The 17,236-nt window shown below is 39.6% G+C and overlaps 1 protein-coding gene across 21 annotated transcripts in view; it reads right to left on the bottom strand.

Moving 5' to 3' along the window:
• Positions 1 to 17,065, bottom strand: part of ATGRIP (Golgi-localized GRIP domain-containing protein) — a 48,907-nt gene extending 31,842 nt beyond the window's left edge. For 6 of the 21 annotated variants that reach the window (XR_016041200.1, XR_016041204.1, XR_016041203.1 and 3 more), the window contains exons 1-8: positions 16,909 to 17,065; positions 16,720 to 16,787; positions 15,362 to 15,869; positions 14,146 to 14,261; positions 9,691 to 9,860; positions 9,337 to 9,430; positions 5,666 to 5,752; positions 5,431 to 5,511 (exon numbers count right to left, since the gene is read on the bottom strand). Coding sequence is in view for 11 of the 21 variants with exons in the window: in XM_006828665.4 (XP_006828728.1) it covers positions 5,431 to 5,511; positions 5,666 to 5,752; positions 9,337 to 9,430; positions 9,691 to 9,860; positions 14,146 to 14,261; positions 15,362 to 15,743 (930 nt within the window). In the remaining 10 variants the exon portion in view is untranslated. The remainder of the gene's footprint in view (positions 1 to 5,430; positions 5,512 to 5,665; positions 5,753 to 9,336; positions 9,431 to 9,690; positions 9,861 to 14,145; positions 14,262 to 15,361; positions 15,870 to 16,719; positions 16,788 to 16,908) is intronic. The other 15 variants (XR_016041205.1, XM_088847550.1, XM_088847558.1 and 12 more) reach the window with 7 other exon arrangements.
• Between the last annotated feature and the right edge of the window lie 171 nt (positions 17,066 to 17,236).

Below are 17,236 nucleotides of genomic sequence, written 5' to 3'. Positions count from 1 at the left end.
TCAAGGTAACTTTTATATATTTTTTGACAAAAAGCTAAAAAACGGTGGGAAAATAATCTATGATTAAATGCCCCTAGGATATTTTTTATTTGATTTTTGAGATCCAATTAAGAATAACTAGATGATTATTTTGAGACAAAAAAAAAAATGGGTTATCTAAAAATTAAACTTTCAAGCAAATAGTATATTGGACTTGAAAAATATCTTTTCTAATGTTCACGTTTGCTTAAGAAGTTACATCTCCAAAGCCTTAAGAATATAGGCTTGAGATTTGCATGAGGGAGCAAATGGACAATATGTTCCCACGGGAGCAGAACGTCATTACTTATCAAGGAGGAATTTGTAGCCAACGAAAATGCCACCTAGCTGCTACAATATGTGGTTAAAAACTAAAAGTCCCATATCGAAAATTTTGGGGAGTGAATGACAACATAAAAAGTAATTTGAACGTCTCCTTTGTGTTCACGTGCTTTTGAGGTGAGCACGACGAGAAAGTTGTCTATCAAACCGCTGAGGTTAAGCCTGACTCTGGGAGTTTACTTTTGTATAGTGTGGGGCCTACGAGAAATACGTTCAAAGCGACTCGGGCTTCAATGTAGTAACTCAAGCGGTTTACTAACGAATCGCCAGTTCTTAGGCGGTTTATTGTAGCGAATCACAGGTTTTTATCTAGAACCGAGCGATTCTGTGTATTTTACTAGAGTCGACACAGGGTGGCCGATTCTCGTGTCGACTCGGGCGAGTACGTTGCGACTCGCCATTTTTTAAAACACTGGGGTGAAGACAAAGTTAGATTAGGGGAGGGGACCCACATCAGCCTCCCTTGCCATCATCAAATGTTTGATGTGTTGCCACGAGATTGTAGCCGAGTTTGGTGGCCTTTCTGGTCACTAGGTCTACGGGTTCTATACTCCTACACCAACTGACTGACATTTGACATGTATGTCTAGATCCAGAGTACTAATAGGATCTTGGACTGGAGTATTATGGTGCCCATTGTCATGGTCTCTTCCATGGCAAGGAGATCTTAGGTTGTTGAGGTACTCACTATGAGAGGTATAGTCAAAGGGTGGAGATTGAGTGGCGGTAACTGGGGACTTCTAGAAGGATGAACATGGGGTTGGAGGAAGGGTAAGGGGCATCAATGAGCATGAGTGAGGAGCCCAATGGAGAGGTTATGGGAGGATGTCGAATACATTTTCAGGACAACCCAGCAGTTGTCCCCTATTTGCCTAATCGTTTTCAGATGTCAGGAATGGGGTTGGGGAGGATTCATGAGTGAAAGTCCACACCACCATCTTGCTGAGAGTCCTAAAGTGGGGGACCATGGTTTGAGTGAGAACTTGCCACCACTAAAATGGGGGTCTCTATTAGCCAACGCCTATGAGACTCAATGTTTTAAGGGGAAGGAAAAGATGCAGCCTCCTCTAGAGAGGGGATTGCAGGTTATCGACAACAACTTCCATGCTCGTCGGGCCCATTTTTTATATGTCATTCATGTCGTGCCTGGGAGGGAGGAAGGAGCCGAGCAGTGCTATTCCAGTGCTTTGGCTTGCTCCACAAGTAAGTCTCTCCCAAGGTGAATGTTACCCCAGTCAGCAGGGGGGTAGGTCTAGGTTGGATGTGTCTTGGGGGTCAATTGGGGAATCCATCAGGGCTTGGTTGAAGGAAAACCTCTGGGTTATGGTGACCAGATCTGATTGCCTGGATGTAGGCTTCTTGGGTAATCCTGCCAAAGAGTAGGGAGTGGGCTAGCCGAGTTTCTCAGGTTCTTGAGGGTTTTATGAGATGGAGGGACTTTTGGTAAAGTTTGGGGAAAGGACTGTCAATAGGGGGAGCCCTCTGTTCCATTAGGTATAGGAGATGGAGGCCAGGTATAGATCTCCCTTAGGGAGAAAAGGGGTGAGAAGGGTATGGAAGGTCTTCCTTGCCAGTGGTAACACGCTAAGCAGGGTTGGACGGGGCAGGAAGAGAGAAAAGGTGCTTCTCATTCAACTTATTACAGGACAATAAAGGGCGCCACTAAGGTTCTTCAACGTCCTCCGCTAATGTTCTTCATGGCTGCATAATGCGCTATGCGTCCAGAAGCGCATCGCATAGAGGCGCATATGTGCTTTGGTGGGATGTGCCCACAACCAAGTGTACTCTGTAATTTTGCCTTGTGAAAAGGTGGGGAAGGGTTTTGGGGTACTAAACCCTTCCTCCCCTGCCCACCCCACCCCACCCCCCCCCCCCCCCCCCAAATGAAGAGGAAAAAAATTTGCAGAATTTTTTTAGAAAAAAATTGTCGATTTGCTCTAGGTGTTGGTTGGATTGTCAATTGGGATTAACTTGGGTGTTGTTTTGAAGAAGTTTAAGCATAGATTCATCAACATATCGAGGGTTTCATGGGCTGATTAGATCATCTTTTCGTTTCTATTGTCTTCTATGATTTGTCTTGACTCTTGAACTCTTCATAGACTTTTAGTAGTTGTATGTATCTTTGTTTTGAAGTTTGTAGCTTTAAAGTTTGAAATTGCAAATTTGTGACATTGGTTTTTGCATGTTTATGATTTATGATAATATGATGTCTTCTAAGTTCTAACGTCTTCTACAAAGTCAGTTTCTAGTTTCTACTTTATATTTCTAATGTCTTCTATCAGGGGATTCAGAGTCTCCGACAGCTGATAATACTGCAGTTAATGAATAAATTAAATATCTACTACCACAAAGACCACCTCCATTATTTTACTTTTTTTGTATTAACCTATTTTTTGAGTTATTTTGGAATTTTGTTTATACTTATGACCGCATCGGGGTGATGCACTTGCTTCTGGACCGCATCGAGCCACATTAGCCCCCCGACCACATCAAGACCGCATCCCACATTTTAAAACACTGCATTCTAGCTAGGTTATTGTCCATTAAAGCAATTTTTGAGGTGGATGCTCTCCTAACTATGGGAGACGATGGGCCCTCAGGAAGAGGATTGAAAATCATGAACGAAACCATGATGGTAAAATCTGGAGATGGCTCTATTGAAAACTGCTGCTACAATGGCGAAGAGGAAGGGTGATCGGGGGTCTCCTTGACGAAGGCCCCTAGAGGCCGTGGAAAAACCTTTAGGAGATACATTGATTAGGATAGAGAAGTGAGGATTTGAGGTGATCCATTGATTAGGATAGAGAAGTGAGGATTTGGAACACAATCCCTCATCCAATGTCTCCAACGACGACCGAAACCCATCCCTGCTAAGAATCTCATCAAGGAGACCCCAGCTGACATGGTCATAGGCCTTCTCCCAATTCAGTTTGATAGCTAGGCCTGGAACTTTGGAAAGGATATGGAAGTGGATGCACTCGTGGGCAATGAGGGCTCCATCAAGGATTTGCCTATGCTTAAAAAAAGCCCCTTGGGTGGGAGAAATAACCCAGCCGAAGACCCCCTTGAGCCTAGTAGCCAGGACTTTTGAGAGGATTTTATATGAGCTGTTTATAAGACTAATAGGTCTGAAATCTGATAGTTCTTCAGCCCCTTCTTTTTTCGGGATTAAGGCAAGGAAAGTGGCATTCCTAGCCATGCAAATGACTCCCCAAGAGTGGAATTTCGCAAAGAAGGCTACAAAATCAGTTTTAAAAGTCTCCCATAAAGTTTTGAAGATGGCAACTGGGCATCCGTCCCGGAGCCCTGTCTTGGCCATTGCAGATGGCTACAAGAATTTCATCTTCGTCAAAGGGATACTCCAACCAAGTAGCTTGGAGGAAGGAGAGGTCATGCATTGAGGGTCTAGGGCCAGGGGTGAGGAGAAGAGATTGGACAAGAAATCGATCATAGCACGTTCAATTAGAGAGGGTTGATCAATTATGGAGTTGCCGACCTTGATGTGGGAGATGGAGTTTTCCCGCCTTCTACAGTTTGCAATTCGGTGGAAGAAGGCAGTGTTAAGGTCTCCTTGCTTGAGCCACTTGATTTTAGACCTTTGGGCGCCATAGATTTCCTCTTTATTCAAGAGGATAGGCAGTCATGTTTGGCTTGAGCCCGAGAGTGGTGCTCAGCAGGGGTCAGGGTCCTGGATTCTTAGATAGAGTCCCACGATTGAATGGAGCTAAGCAGCTCTACCTTGAGTGCACGAAAGTTTCTAGGGAGATTACTACTCCACTGTTTGAGGGTAGCTTTGAGTAACTGCAATTTGCGGTGAAGTCTAAAACCAGCCCATCCTTGAACTTGGGGGGGAGAAAGAGGCCCACCAGTCTAGCCATGCCATTTCAAACTGTATGGGGGAGGGGCCTCTAGAGATAGGCTGGGTATCAAGGAGAATGGGACAATGGTCAGAGATAGATTTGGGTAAAGCGAGAGCGTGGTTGCCTGGGAAGTTGGAGAAGGAGGGTTGGATAGAATGGTTGGACCAAGTAAAGCGGGCTCCTTGGAGGGGAATATCTAAGAGGTTAAAGGAGTAGATGAAGTTGAAAAACTGGATCATGCTATGAAAATAGAGGGTTTCAAGTTCTGCTCATAGGACCACCTATTGGTGTTGAGGTCACCGTGTAGGCACCAAATATTTGAGATCAGGGAGGCAACTGAAGAAATTTCCTCCCAAAAGGAGCTTCTAAGACCATCCGCATTAGGGCCATAAACTGTAGTCGATTTCCATACCAGACCGTCAGAGATTCTGGCAAGGACCAAAGTCACCGAGAAAGGTAGAGAGGGAGTGGACCGTGGGGTCCCAGATTACCCAGATGCCACCAGAGGCCCCAGTGGCCACTAAAGCCTCCCATTATTGTACAAACTCTTACTATATATTTATTCATATACATCACCTTTTCAAAAACATGAATGCTCTCCTAGAATAGAGAGTACATCAGTTCCGTTATTCTAGACCTTGTAATAAATACGGCAAGCTTGCATTGTCTAGGCCAATGATCAAGTTTAAGGTTGGATTCTTTGGCACAATTTATTTCTATTACAGAGATGGAGTCCACCACTCAGATTATTGAGATTATCCATGTGAGACATGATTTTAATGATCTATTTCATGACGGAAATGATGGCCCTGCATCAACTACTCAACTCTTATCTAGAATGATTCATCACATGTTCCTTTGCATCAGCTCTGAAGATCTTGTGCAACCTTCGAATGACAATATCACATCAGAAAATATTGGAATATATTGTTTGTAGGAAGTAACCATGAAGTACAAATAATACAAATATTTGCTCTATGCTACCGATTTAAAATTATAGAAGCATAAATAAATTTAAAGCAATACATGATTGATGAGGAATGCATTTAAATCCCAAAAGCATTTCATAACAAGGAAAAATTCATCTTGAACACCTTTCAGCTGTCCATGAATATAAATGAGATGACATCACATTTAGAAATATTAGTGCTTTTCTTATCATTCAAGAACAATATTGTTAAATCTCACTATTGGGCTAATTTATTTTTACCTGCAATGATGAGACTGTTTCAGATGCTTTGTACCTTTCAGATGATGCATCGGCAAGTTGGGCTTCTAGACTTCCTATAAGCTGGAGGAGGATCAATAGACAACCACAACAAAATGAAACAGAACCAGAAGCAGATAACCCAAGTTGGTTAATATTATGTACTTATACCAGCAAGAAATTTTCGAAAAGAATAACAGAAGTAAAAATCATCGGCTCTCAATAAAAGCAAGGATACCTTCTGGTGTTTAGCATTTAGCTCTGCAATAGAACTCTGTTGCTTTTCCTCACTAGATTGCAATAAAACTTGAATTTCTTGCACCATCTGAGAAACATCAAGTAAAATACAACATGAGCACCACTTTATCTTTGACAGCAAGCGTCATAAGATCCCGAAAAAGAAAAATCGACATCATTCATGTGGCATAAAATACAACTATATCCTCGATGTCAAGGACAAATTTATTTATACTAGCATGACTAACAAATCAATTAATGATTCAACACCTGCCCTAATTTATTAAAACAAGATGTCAATGATCCCAGGCATGGTAAGTAGATATGCACATGAGAAACCAACAAAGAATAATACCAGCTATATTTGTCTTTCAAATGAACAGCAAAAGAGATGGTTGAATAATAATAATAATAATAATAATAATAATACCAGCTGTAATTATCTATCGAATGAACAGTAAATAAAATGGTCAAAGAAATTTCTCCATTGTTAAAAAATGACCAAAGGTCATATCTAAATTTAAACTGAAAGGAGGGCACAAAAAGTTCCTAGTACATGTCAACTGAAGCATGCATGCTCTTGGAATGGTGGATTCAACTATGAGCAAAGCATACACACTGTTGGGAACGTTACGAATAGAAAGTTTACTGGGCCATGCATTCTGGCGGTGACAGACCAGCGAAAATTCCTGATTTTCATGGAATCAGGCTACAATCTTAGGTGAAATGCAAGACTGGCTAACAAGTTTTGTAGTCGAGATTACTGCCATGCCCTATGCTGTGGCATATAGGCACACAAAAGATGGTAGAAAGGGAAGAATTAATGCTGTGCCATCATCCACCTCCCTCGTCTTTCATTTGGATTTTACTATAATGGTTTTATATATCATGAATTACAACTGATAAAAGAAAAATGCAAAAGGCTAGAATATAGACTCATCACCTACTACCAGGGAAGTACCAAAAATTCATTGCCATTAAGCACCATACTACATGTACAAATTCTTCTTAGCCCCATCACAATGATTTCGCTTCCAACTCAAGGTTCATATGTCAATCACATCCAGCACAGTGTTTTTTTTTCCATCATCCAATGTACCTTAAATGGCAGTATTTCCAAATATGTCATACCGAAAGGAAAAATGTGAACAAGAGGTATTCAGTATCCATCAACAAGGTGTCCACCACATATATCAATTCTAATACGTTCAAATCCACTGTCAATATTTAGGTAAACATGAGCACATTTTCCCTCCAAACATACAGATTGAGTGTCCATCTTGATATTAGTTGGTACATATCCTCCCCCTCCCCCACTATTCCTTTCTCATCACTTCAATGGGACTTGTATTTCCATTTCTTAGTGGCATCTTTCTAATTGATTTAAATGTTTGACGAAATTCAATTTATGGAACTTGAACCAAAATTTTAGTTTTAAGAGTTTCATATCTATGAAACTGTACTTCCCAACATATTTTAATTCATAAATCATAAGCAATTAGTTGTATAGAAAATAGATGCGAGAAGCTCGGTTGGGGGGTGGCGATCTCCCCTTGGAATCCCTCTCATACGATCCAAGAGCTGGTGGCCAAGTAGAGCTCACTCATGCCAATCAAGGGATCTCAATCCGATCTTGGTCCCCATGGAAGGGGATCATAACCCCACCTGAAATAGGGGTGCAATCCTAGTTTGAGGGGATGACAATCCCAGGAGGAGTTTCAAAAGTCTTTGAATTTCGAACCTCGCATCTTCGATTTTATGCTCAACTTTTGCTTTCTGATTATCTTCTCAACTGTGTCCACCTAGCAACAATTTTTGTTTTCTGTTTCCATGGTCATGGTTTGCTTCAGTGGTTGCAAACTGATGAGCTTACACAAAATCGCCTGAGTTAGATAAAACCTGGGAGGGTACCTGTCTGGCATGGTTCCGAACTGAGGAATTGCCTGGGTTGTCCAGAAATGGATGATTCTCGCTGTAATTAATAGCCCTATCTTGCCTGTTCAGAACAGGGACTCGGGCGATTCTTAAGTTTGTTTATCATGACCATACAAGCTCATTTTCTCAAATTTTTATGGGACTTTCAGGTTATAGGGTTCTCATTGTGCATATGGGTATGTAATGTGAAAACATGGATTATACATTTTTTGGATTTAAATCACTGTAATCTATCGAATCTTGTTTTTTCTCAAATCTAATGGATCTAATAGATACATCTGGCAAAAATCTAGCTATAGGCTCAAATTGGGCTCAAAATGTACACCCCATGACCTACACTGATATCCACAATCAGCCACCAGGGATTCTCGTTTCTTGATCCAACCTATGATCGGACAGTAGCAAGCAATTAAAAAATCACTGACCCAAGCTTGGACTCGCCTGAGCCACTTGGAGCCAGTAGGATGCTGTATCCAGATGACAAACCTAAAAATCATTCGACCACATCCTTCCACAATTGCCTTCGGTATGGAGTCCAAATCATTCATGCCAAAACCCCTGAACTGTTATAGTAACTAAGACATATGAAGTCACTGCCAGGACAAACCGCTCAGGTACTTAACTCAATAATATTTTTTATTTGTTGATTTTTTTTTTACTACCTTGATTTTGCAGAACAGTACTCACAACTTCCACAAAATGCAACACCCTGCTGATGGTTTTCCATGCACTCTGTTTCTCCTCTAAAACTGATCTTACTGCCACCATTACGCTCCATAAGCGCTTCTCCTCTCCTGCTCATATGTATTCAGCAACTTGCCTGCAGTGTGCTGTCAGGTCCTTCAGAGAGACGCAAAATACAGTTCCCATCACGACATGGGCCCAAACCCCTTTGCACAGAGTAGATCAAGACACTCCATCCAGCATATCATTCATAACGGCACATCCATTCACCTCTACCTTGTCTCACACATCCCATCTTTACTACCCCCAACTCCTCGCACGATATGAAATAAGAAGATAGACTTCAAACAGTTGGTTGACGGCCAATTACAGATCATGAGGACAAGGAAACCCATGCAGGTTGTAAAAAAACTCTGCTGCCGTAGTAACTCTTCTACAACTCTGCTGTTGTAATCACTCTTCTACCACTAATTGGATAGGCCCATGGGCATCAAATCTGGTTGAGCTTATCTTTGTTTGATCCAAGATCGCATACCATAAATTCCAATTGATAATCATTATTAGTGTGTGAACATGCATGAAGCAACAGACAAATGGGTGAAATATACAGAACTGAAAAGGTTCGGCCCTTTCAGAATGGCACCTTGTATCAGAAAATATTTTGAAAACATAAAAAGTTTAGCCAGCAAGTTAAGAAAGCTTACGAAGACCTATTACTCTAAGGTCTATAAAATAAGACTGATGTTTTACCAATGCTGCATGGAGCATAATACTATTTGTAAGTAAATTTGCAAGAAAAAGTTCACGTCATGTCCAAAGCATTTATCATCATAAATGACCATTATTTATTTCCGTTTGCTCATTCTTCATAGGAGTTCTGAAGATTCAAGACAACTGTGGAAAATGAACCAGTTCTACTTTGAGAAGCACAGAGAGAACTAAAAGTAACTTTTGCAGAGATAAACATACAGGGTTTATCCATCTGATAGAAAAGTAAGGTGAATACTATAAAGACAATCGCGATATCCTGGAATGTACTTAAGAGTGTAAGACCTGCTCTTTCTCTATAAGTGACTGCTGCAAGTTTTCAAGGGCATGTTCCTTAGCTTCCAATGACCGATGAAGATCATCAACGCTTTCTCGAAGTCTGCAAGAAATTGAACAGTGAGAACAGCTAGGAAGAAAAGAAGTGTTTGTATCCATGATGACCATATACAAAAGCTAGGTACAAGAAAAATGTTCATACCTACAATGACCACACACAAAAAAGTAATTCATACAGCAAAAACCAAATGTGATGACACGTGTTAGTGCACAACTGCAAAAATGCTGTCCATATATTCATCATTTCATGTGATATGCTTTCATTTGGTTTCTGCACCATTAAAAAAATAAACACTTAGCTACCTATTATTTGCCGTTCGTAATTGTTGCCTTTCCCCATCCAAAGATTTCAGAGCTTCACTAGCTTGTTGCTTGGTACGCTCCAGTTCTTGTTGAGCTACAGAATGTTGAGATGATGTTTGCTCAGCCTTCTTATCCACCTCATGCAAACGAGCTTCCAGATCATCTTTCTCCTGAAGAAAGAACAGAGATAAAGATTGTTTCATTTTCACTTTTCAATGATGATATAAGACCACATGAAAGAAAAAAAAAATACAACATAATGAATGGTGAAAGACTGGATGTCCGCACCACAAAATCATGTTCTTATGGCTAATCAATTTACAGTGATGTGCCTAGAAAAGATTGAGAACTCCTTAGTCCTCTCAGAACAATGAAAGACTGCATAGATGCCCCATTCCCACAAGAACCTAATCAATTGATGAGAACTGCTCTCAACTAGAGGATTGAGAAACAAAACAATCAACCACAGATCCCCAACCATGACGCAAATTGAAAAATCCTCTTCTTTGATAGTAAGACCAGAAACAACCACCACAATCAAAACGAGCCACATGATTAGATCAATGTTATGATTCTAATGACACCACTTTCTGAATCAGAAATGCATCTTCACACCTATGAACCCGTGACTTCTCTCATCCATTGGAAGAAAAGACTAGCATGTTTAACAACTACAGAAAAACCTAATACAAAGTGTCAAAAGCACCTGCCGCCCTAGGGGCACCCTTACAGCGGGCAGGGGCCTACACGCCTCTCATAGGGCCTACCCACCTCAGCTGCCCAAGCCCCAAGGGCAGAAAATGCTCCCCATATTGAAGGAGGGCAAACGACATTGTTTTGGAAAAGAGGAGGGGGTGGTGTTCCAACCCCCTCATGGCTCCCTAAAATTCTTTTTTTCCTAATAAGAAAATAAAAAATTAAAGCTTTCAGTTTTGAAAAATATTTGAAGATCGAGAAAAGAAAAAAATCTTTGTGCAGATCAAATTCATTTTTGGATTTGATTCTTTTTTTTCAATATCAAAAGAGGTTAAAAGCAGAGATTTAGGGTTATTTAAAGCTCAATATTTATCCAAAAATAAGGATCGCAGATCATGCCACAAAACTTATTCAATTTTTGGTAAAATTTCTTTGCCTTTGTAGATCATTAGAGATGTCTTCTTCCTGTTTTGTAGGGATGGAAATATCGTATTTGCCTCTGCACAAACATGATCAAAACAAAGTTCATTTCATTTATTGTGATTAATATACAAAATGGGGTATTAAGATTCAAAAAACATCTTGCACTTTCCCTCTCCTCTTTCTCTTCCTCTTCTACTTCTTCTTGCTAAATCATGTTATCATAACATATGAGAGAGAGAGCTCCATTTCTCATTTGGTAAAGAAATCATTGCAAATTGGCGAAGATTAGTTTGAATCATGAAGATAGAGAATTGAGATGTGCTCGAGGGTGACATATGTCGCCATTGTTGAATAGGAAGGAATCTTCAGAGAGTATAGCTCCATTGAAATGGGTTCATTAGAAGAGTACATAAGAGAAAGGAACATATAGAGCACGCACGCGCGCACACACACATATAGAGAGAGAGAGAGAGGCTTAGAAACAAAGAAGGGAAGAACCCATGACAGAGAAAATCAACAAATAGATACAGAAGTAACACCAAAAACTTTGACAAAATGTTATAAACAAGGTTTAAAAAAACGAATCGGTGAACCGGATCAGCCACTTCAAAAACGGAGTCGGATTGGTGGATCAGCAATCCGAATCAGAGAATCGGCAAGTTTCAGCCTAACAAAATTTCAAAAATTCCCTTAAAATAGTGTTGTTTGAGTTTCAAAAGGTGATGCATTATGTACTTTCATGATTTTACAAAAATACATGAATATTGAGACGTCATTTTCATGTCTAGACGTAAGTTGACCATTGAATATTTTTAGGGTTCTTTCTTCCTTTGCATTGTCTTAATTTCCTTTGAATGTTAAAAAAAAAAAAACCAAGTGTCGTATTGTCCTAATCTTTTGCTGGCAAAGTTTTCTTTACACCATAGAAGCTTTTTTATACAGCTTTGAAAATTAGCTACACGATATAAAATCAAAGCTACATGGTCTAAATAAGCTATGGCGTAAAATAATTAGAAATTAGCTAATTTAGAATGATGTTGTAAATTTTTAAAATTAGCTATGGCTCAAAATAACTATGTTGTAGATTAACTATATTTAAACTATAGCTTCAAGAAAATATAGCCAAGTTTATACTATGTAAATAAACTATATAAATAACATAGCTTTAAATATTAACTATGTAAATAAATAAAGTAATAAATTATGTAAATATATATGTAAGTTTGCCATGAAATGTTAACTATGTGAATAAATAAAGTAATAAATTATGTAAATATCTATGTAAGTTTGCCAGGCATTGTAAATGTCTCGTATATAAAATTGCTCCCAAAGGTTTGTAAAATGTCTCATATGTAAAATTGATCCCAAAGTTTTGCCATGCGTTGAATTGTTGTAGACTCAATTTGTCCCACATCATTACGTTGGGGTAATTTGAATGACCACTCAAAAATGACCACTTTGTCCACTTAAATGGTATCAATTTGAATGACCACTTTGTCCCACAGTTGTTGTAGACATTTACTCAAAGTGAAGAAATGGAAGAATTTGTCCCACATCTAATATTAGTAGGAGTGAGAGCTTCCATAAAAGCATCACGCACAATGACAGTGAGAGTTTAACGCCTTGATGACGCATGTGCGTTACATTGGTTGGGGCCAGTTAAAGTGGCAACCTTTTTTACAATAAAAATAATAGGGGTGGACCACCGCCCCTCTACCAAAAAAAATCTAAAAATATGGGGGCGGGCCACAAAAAATTAAAACCCACTAAAGTCTCCCTTGTTAAAACCGGTTTAGGTCAGAACCAGCCAGTTCTGCTCCGACAAATCTGACCGGTTTTGTCAATCAGCCGGCTGGTTCAAGAGGGAGCCTAGCCGGTTGCAGATTGAACTTTTCAAACCTTGGTTATGAGGGTTCCAAAAGTTCACCATCATGTCATGAATCTCATCACAGAGCCTCCACACAAGCTTCATGGGAGAAGATTTCTCAGAGACGAAGAGGTGGAGCTGGTCCAGCTCCTTCCTAGGAGCTATCTTTTCTTTTACTCCCCCTCGGCCTTCTGAGCTTTCGAGAAGAAACAAGGACAAGAGAGAGGTCACAGTGCAGCAAAGTGGACAAAGAGCTAGTGAGAGGGTGTAGAGAGAGAGGGAGAAAATGAGATGGTGGCTGGGGGGGGGGGGGGGGGGGGGGTTGGTGGGTCCTGCCACTAGAACGGAAGAATTCCATCTCCCCATAACCACTAAAAATTCCAGCATCCCCAATTATTGGGGATGAGGAAATTCTATTTCCTATTTGTAGTTCAATACCTAGTTGCCAAACAAGGTTTTGGGGCCCATTCCAAGATAGCCAATCCAAGACTACTATCCCGGTTATCAAACATGCACTAAATACCTCCAAAAATGACCAAATATAAGCAATGATACAAATCTAGTTAAACATTAACATTCAAAAAGTTGACCACGCCAACACTCATTTTCCTCCCACAAACAACATGAGGCAACAAATCAATATCCACCTGAACTTCTTGGCTTAGATATCGCTATGACCAAACTAAGTCAGCACCATTCAAGTTTCCTACGACGTAATAAGTAGTGTGCAGGATATATGTTATGCGCATGGTTTTGGCAATATTTTACCTTTCTCCACCAAAAACGAAGGAGATAAAACCCTCTAATGGCGGTTCTTAGTATATAAAAACCAGTATAGTACATCATGAATCGTTACAGTTTGATCTAGTTAATGGGAAAGATATCCTGAATCAAGTCGACAGACCTGCTAAAGGACAACTTCATGCACCCATCCAGTCTTACCAATACACCAAAATCCACCATGTTTATCCTTCAGTTTTTCTTTCCGGATTTTTTTCTTTTTTCTTTTCTTTTTTTTCTTATTGGTTTTTTTTTTTTTTCCCTTCTAGGTGGAGGGGGGGGTGGAAATAGTAATGGACGCCCAAAGCATTGCCAACCCTTGGTGCATATTTTGAAATGCCACCACTCTATCTCCACAAAATATCTGCAATCTCCTTCATAGCATTAGCTAATCTCCACAGAGGAGGACACTCACCCTTGGCCCACCTAATGACATCAAGTGAGTACTCTACAATAATCAGTGCCACACCGAAAGAACTTGAGAACCTGAGACCAGTCACAAGGGGTAAACTATAGACCTCTGCGGATTCACAAAATTACTCCACTTCATGAAACCTCACAATCTCTAGTCTCTACATTAAAGGCACCGGGGCAGGGTACAATCTCAATATTGGTCCTAAGAAACACAATATTCAGGTAGAGTAATAACTTGAAGACAAATGAATGACCAGTGCAAAGATGAAATTTACCTTTTGAAGCTCTTGTATGCGCTGCTTTGCTCTCTTATGGAGTCTTCCAAACTTCGAATCCAGTTCACTGTACTTATCATCACGCTCTTTTATTTCTTGGTCCATTTTTTGCTGAGCTGCAATAACAACATTCGCAACAACAAGAACTCAGAAAAGAATGAAGTGTGACTATTATAGTGATATGACAAGCAAAAGATTAGACATCTTGGTATTCTTTGAGGAAAACCTCTTATTTTTTCCTTTTCTTTTCTTTTGCTAATATACAACTCATGGATAAGAAGTTAAGAACTAAGGAGTGGGAAAGATGACTCTAGAGGCAGAAGGCCCCAACAGTTGAACCAGCTCTAGAACCATGTAGTTCACAGCACATATTTATTGCAGAAGTTGTGATAAAGTAGGGAAAGACTGCACAAGGGCTGAACTTATGAGGAAAACCTCTAATTTTTTCCTTATTTTCTTTTGCTAATCTATAACTCATGGATAAGAAGTTAAGAACTAAGGAGCGGGAAAGATGACTCTAGAGGCAGCTCTGGAACCATGTAGTTCATAGCACATATTTATTGCAGAATTTGTGGTAAAGTGAGGGAAAGAGTGCACAAGGGCTGAACTTATGAATGAAGAGTTCCATTGCGGACCTGGTGAAGGTCATTGTTTGATCAAAATGACGCGAAAGCCAGGGGCCAGTGTAGTTTTAGTAACACCAGATTCAAGCTTTAACACACCCTTTATTCTTATCGAGTTTTAGTAGTGTGTCTTCCATACTTGAACATTGCACAACAGAAAAACACCTACTTCTTTAAATCATTAAAAAGCCATATTTTAGTTTAGAAGAATGGGAGGCCTCTTGTATGATCAAGGTCATTGCATCACATCCAAATAAAAACAATCATAAGTAAACTATTATGTCATCATGCCCATCTGTATCATTTTTTCGTTCTTTTCTTCTTTGGGTGCTTGCCTCAGTGCGTATTTATTTAAGAACACAAAAAGTGTCAACATATTCTCACTTAGTTTTGCAACAGAGAAGATAATTTCATTAAGCATTATCATACCAAACTGGGAATAACAAGTCATGTCGATCCCAAAATAGATGTCATGGTCACTCTTTAGGTAAACCCAAGTAAGTAAAGGACAGACTAACCAACAATTCTTAGAACAAAATACCGTGCCCACACAATCAACTCATGTTATCAGCAATTTTAAAAGGAGATCTGACCTTCAAAGAGTTTGCTTGAAAGCTCCTGAACTTTCGCATCAGCCTCAGAGTAAGCCAGTTGAAGATGTTTCAAAGCATCTTCAGCAGCATTTTGTGTTTCTCGATGCTCCTCAACTTGTCTAGTCAAGGTGCGTATCTGTTCGTGCAATGCCTCAAAATCTTCGGAAGTTATATGTTCCCCATTTTCAGTGGCCTCTTTGATATTGCAAGCATATCCAAAATGCTGACCTTGTGAGCCAGTAAAGTGAGCCTTCAAATACTCATTTTGAAATTTTAATTCCAGAATACTCTGTATAAGCTCATCATGAGTGTTATCTGAGTAAGAGATTCCATAGCAAAGCTCATTGGCCATTTCAAGATTCCCTGAAGCCATATCTCCCATGGCTCAGGTCAAAATATGCATCAAGAATTAATCAGCATACTCCTAAGAATTGTGAGGACCACCACTTTCTGTAACAACAATGTGCCAGTATGTTTGCCTTATCAACACCATTTGACAAATGGTAACCTGATGACAAAAGCAACAGATATCCATGCATTGGAGATGCAAAGTATAGAAATATTATCTGGAAGTAATAATCACTCAAAGAAGATCCAATGAAGAAAATATTTATGGAACAAAGACAAAGGATTGTGTGTTTCTAAATGCCCCTATATCTCAGTTATTGTTAACTATCATTATCAGTAGGTAACAGTCACTGTTATAACAATAGCTTGTGGCACAAAAGAAGGCATCACAACAAAAACTAAGGCAGCATATATTTCAGAAACCCCCCTACTCATGTAGACCCCATTAATGCTACTTTTGGCTTTTTGACGGAAAAATAAATCATTAATCAGGTCCTGGAGCCACAACATGATCTCAAGGGTTCCATTCCCACCCCTTTTATAAAAGGGAAAAAAAAATTAAAATGTGAATGCATTGGGAAGAAAATGTTCTTATTGCATTCAGTTTGTCTATGGTAAATTTGTGTTAACCATAAACAGAAGACGAAAAATTATTCCTTCTCAATTCTAGTCAGCTGTCACAAAACCCAAATGCACTTGAAACGAATTCACTGAAGCAATACCAACGTTTAACTTTCATCACCAACTCTAGATTGAAAAGTGCCACAAAACCAATCAAGAAGACACCGAATTAGGAATATAGTCTCATCAAATGGACCCAAGATCACAATTACTTGTCAAAACACCGTCCTTAAACCAATATAAATTTGATTCTTTATAACTTAACCTTCTGAATTCAATATAACTAATGAAAGATAGCAAACACAGATAACAAACAGAAAACCCTTAAAGTTAAAATCAAACTCCGAATAAAGAATTTCTAATCAAAGGGAAGAAGATGAATATCTAACGAGTCTAACAAGAGCAACAACTTCAACCAGCCTGGATCTTCTACTTCAGCAAATGAAGACCGAATTCCCTGACAATTAGAGCACAGAATATCAATAAAACAAAACCCAGGAATCAAAAACGAGAATGCAATATTATTACAACCGAAATTCAATGAAAATTAAATAAACTGAGCAGAGCAAGAGTTTGACCCGCAAGGACCTCCCGTTTCAGAGATTTTACTACAGAAAGTCAATGGAAACTATGAATTGAGAATTAGGGTTTGCAGTGATTGAGAATCAAAGGTTTCATGGCAAAATGCTATCAGATCGCACGTCTGCAATGAGGCCTGCGCTTGTAGCACTTTGCGAGAGAGAGTGAGGGGGATGCCTGATTTTGCCTCAGAAGATGCCTAAAATACCCCTGAATAGTAGTAATGACAGCAATGCCCCGATCTAAATGGACGGTCTAGATCAAATTTGTGGTGAGTACCACGGCCATTTGTCTGATAGGCTTTTTTTTCTGTTTTTTTCCCTTGGG

The sequence above is a fragment of the Amborella trichopoda genome, chromosome 9, assembly GCF_054954075.1.
Source record: "Amborella trichopoda isolate Santa Cruz 75 chromosome 9, AtrichopodaSantaCruz75HAP2 v2.0, whole genome shotgun sequence".
Taxonomy (NCBI): domain Eukaryota; kingdom Viridiplantae; phylum Streptophyta; class Magnoliopsida; order Amborellales; family Amborellaceae; genus Amborella; species Amborella trichopoda.
The sequence above is the reverse complement of the archived record's forward strand: the minus strand, read 5'-3'. Positions and strand labels throughout refer to the sequence as shown.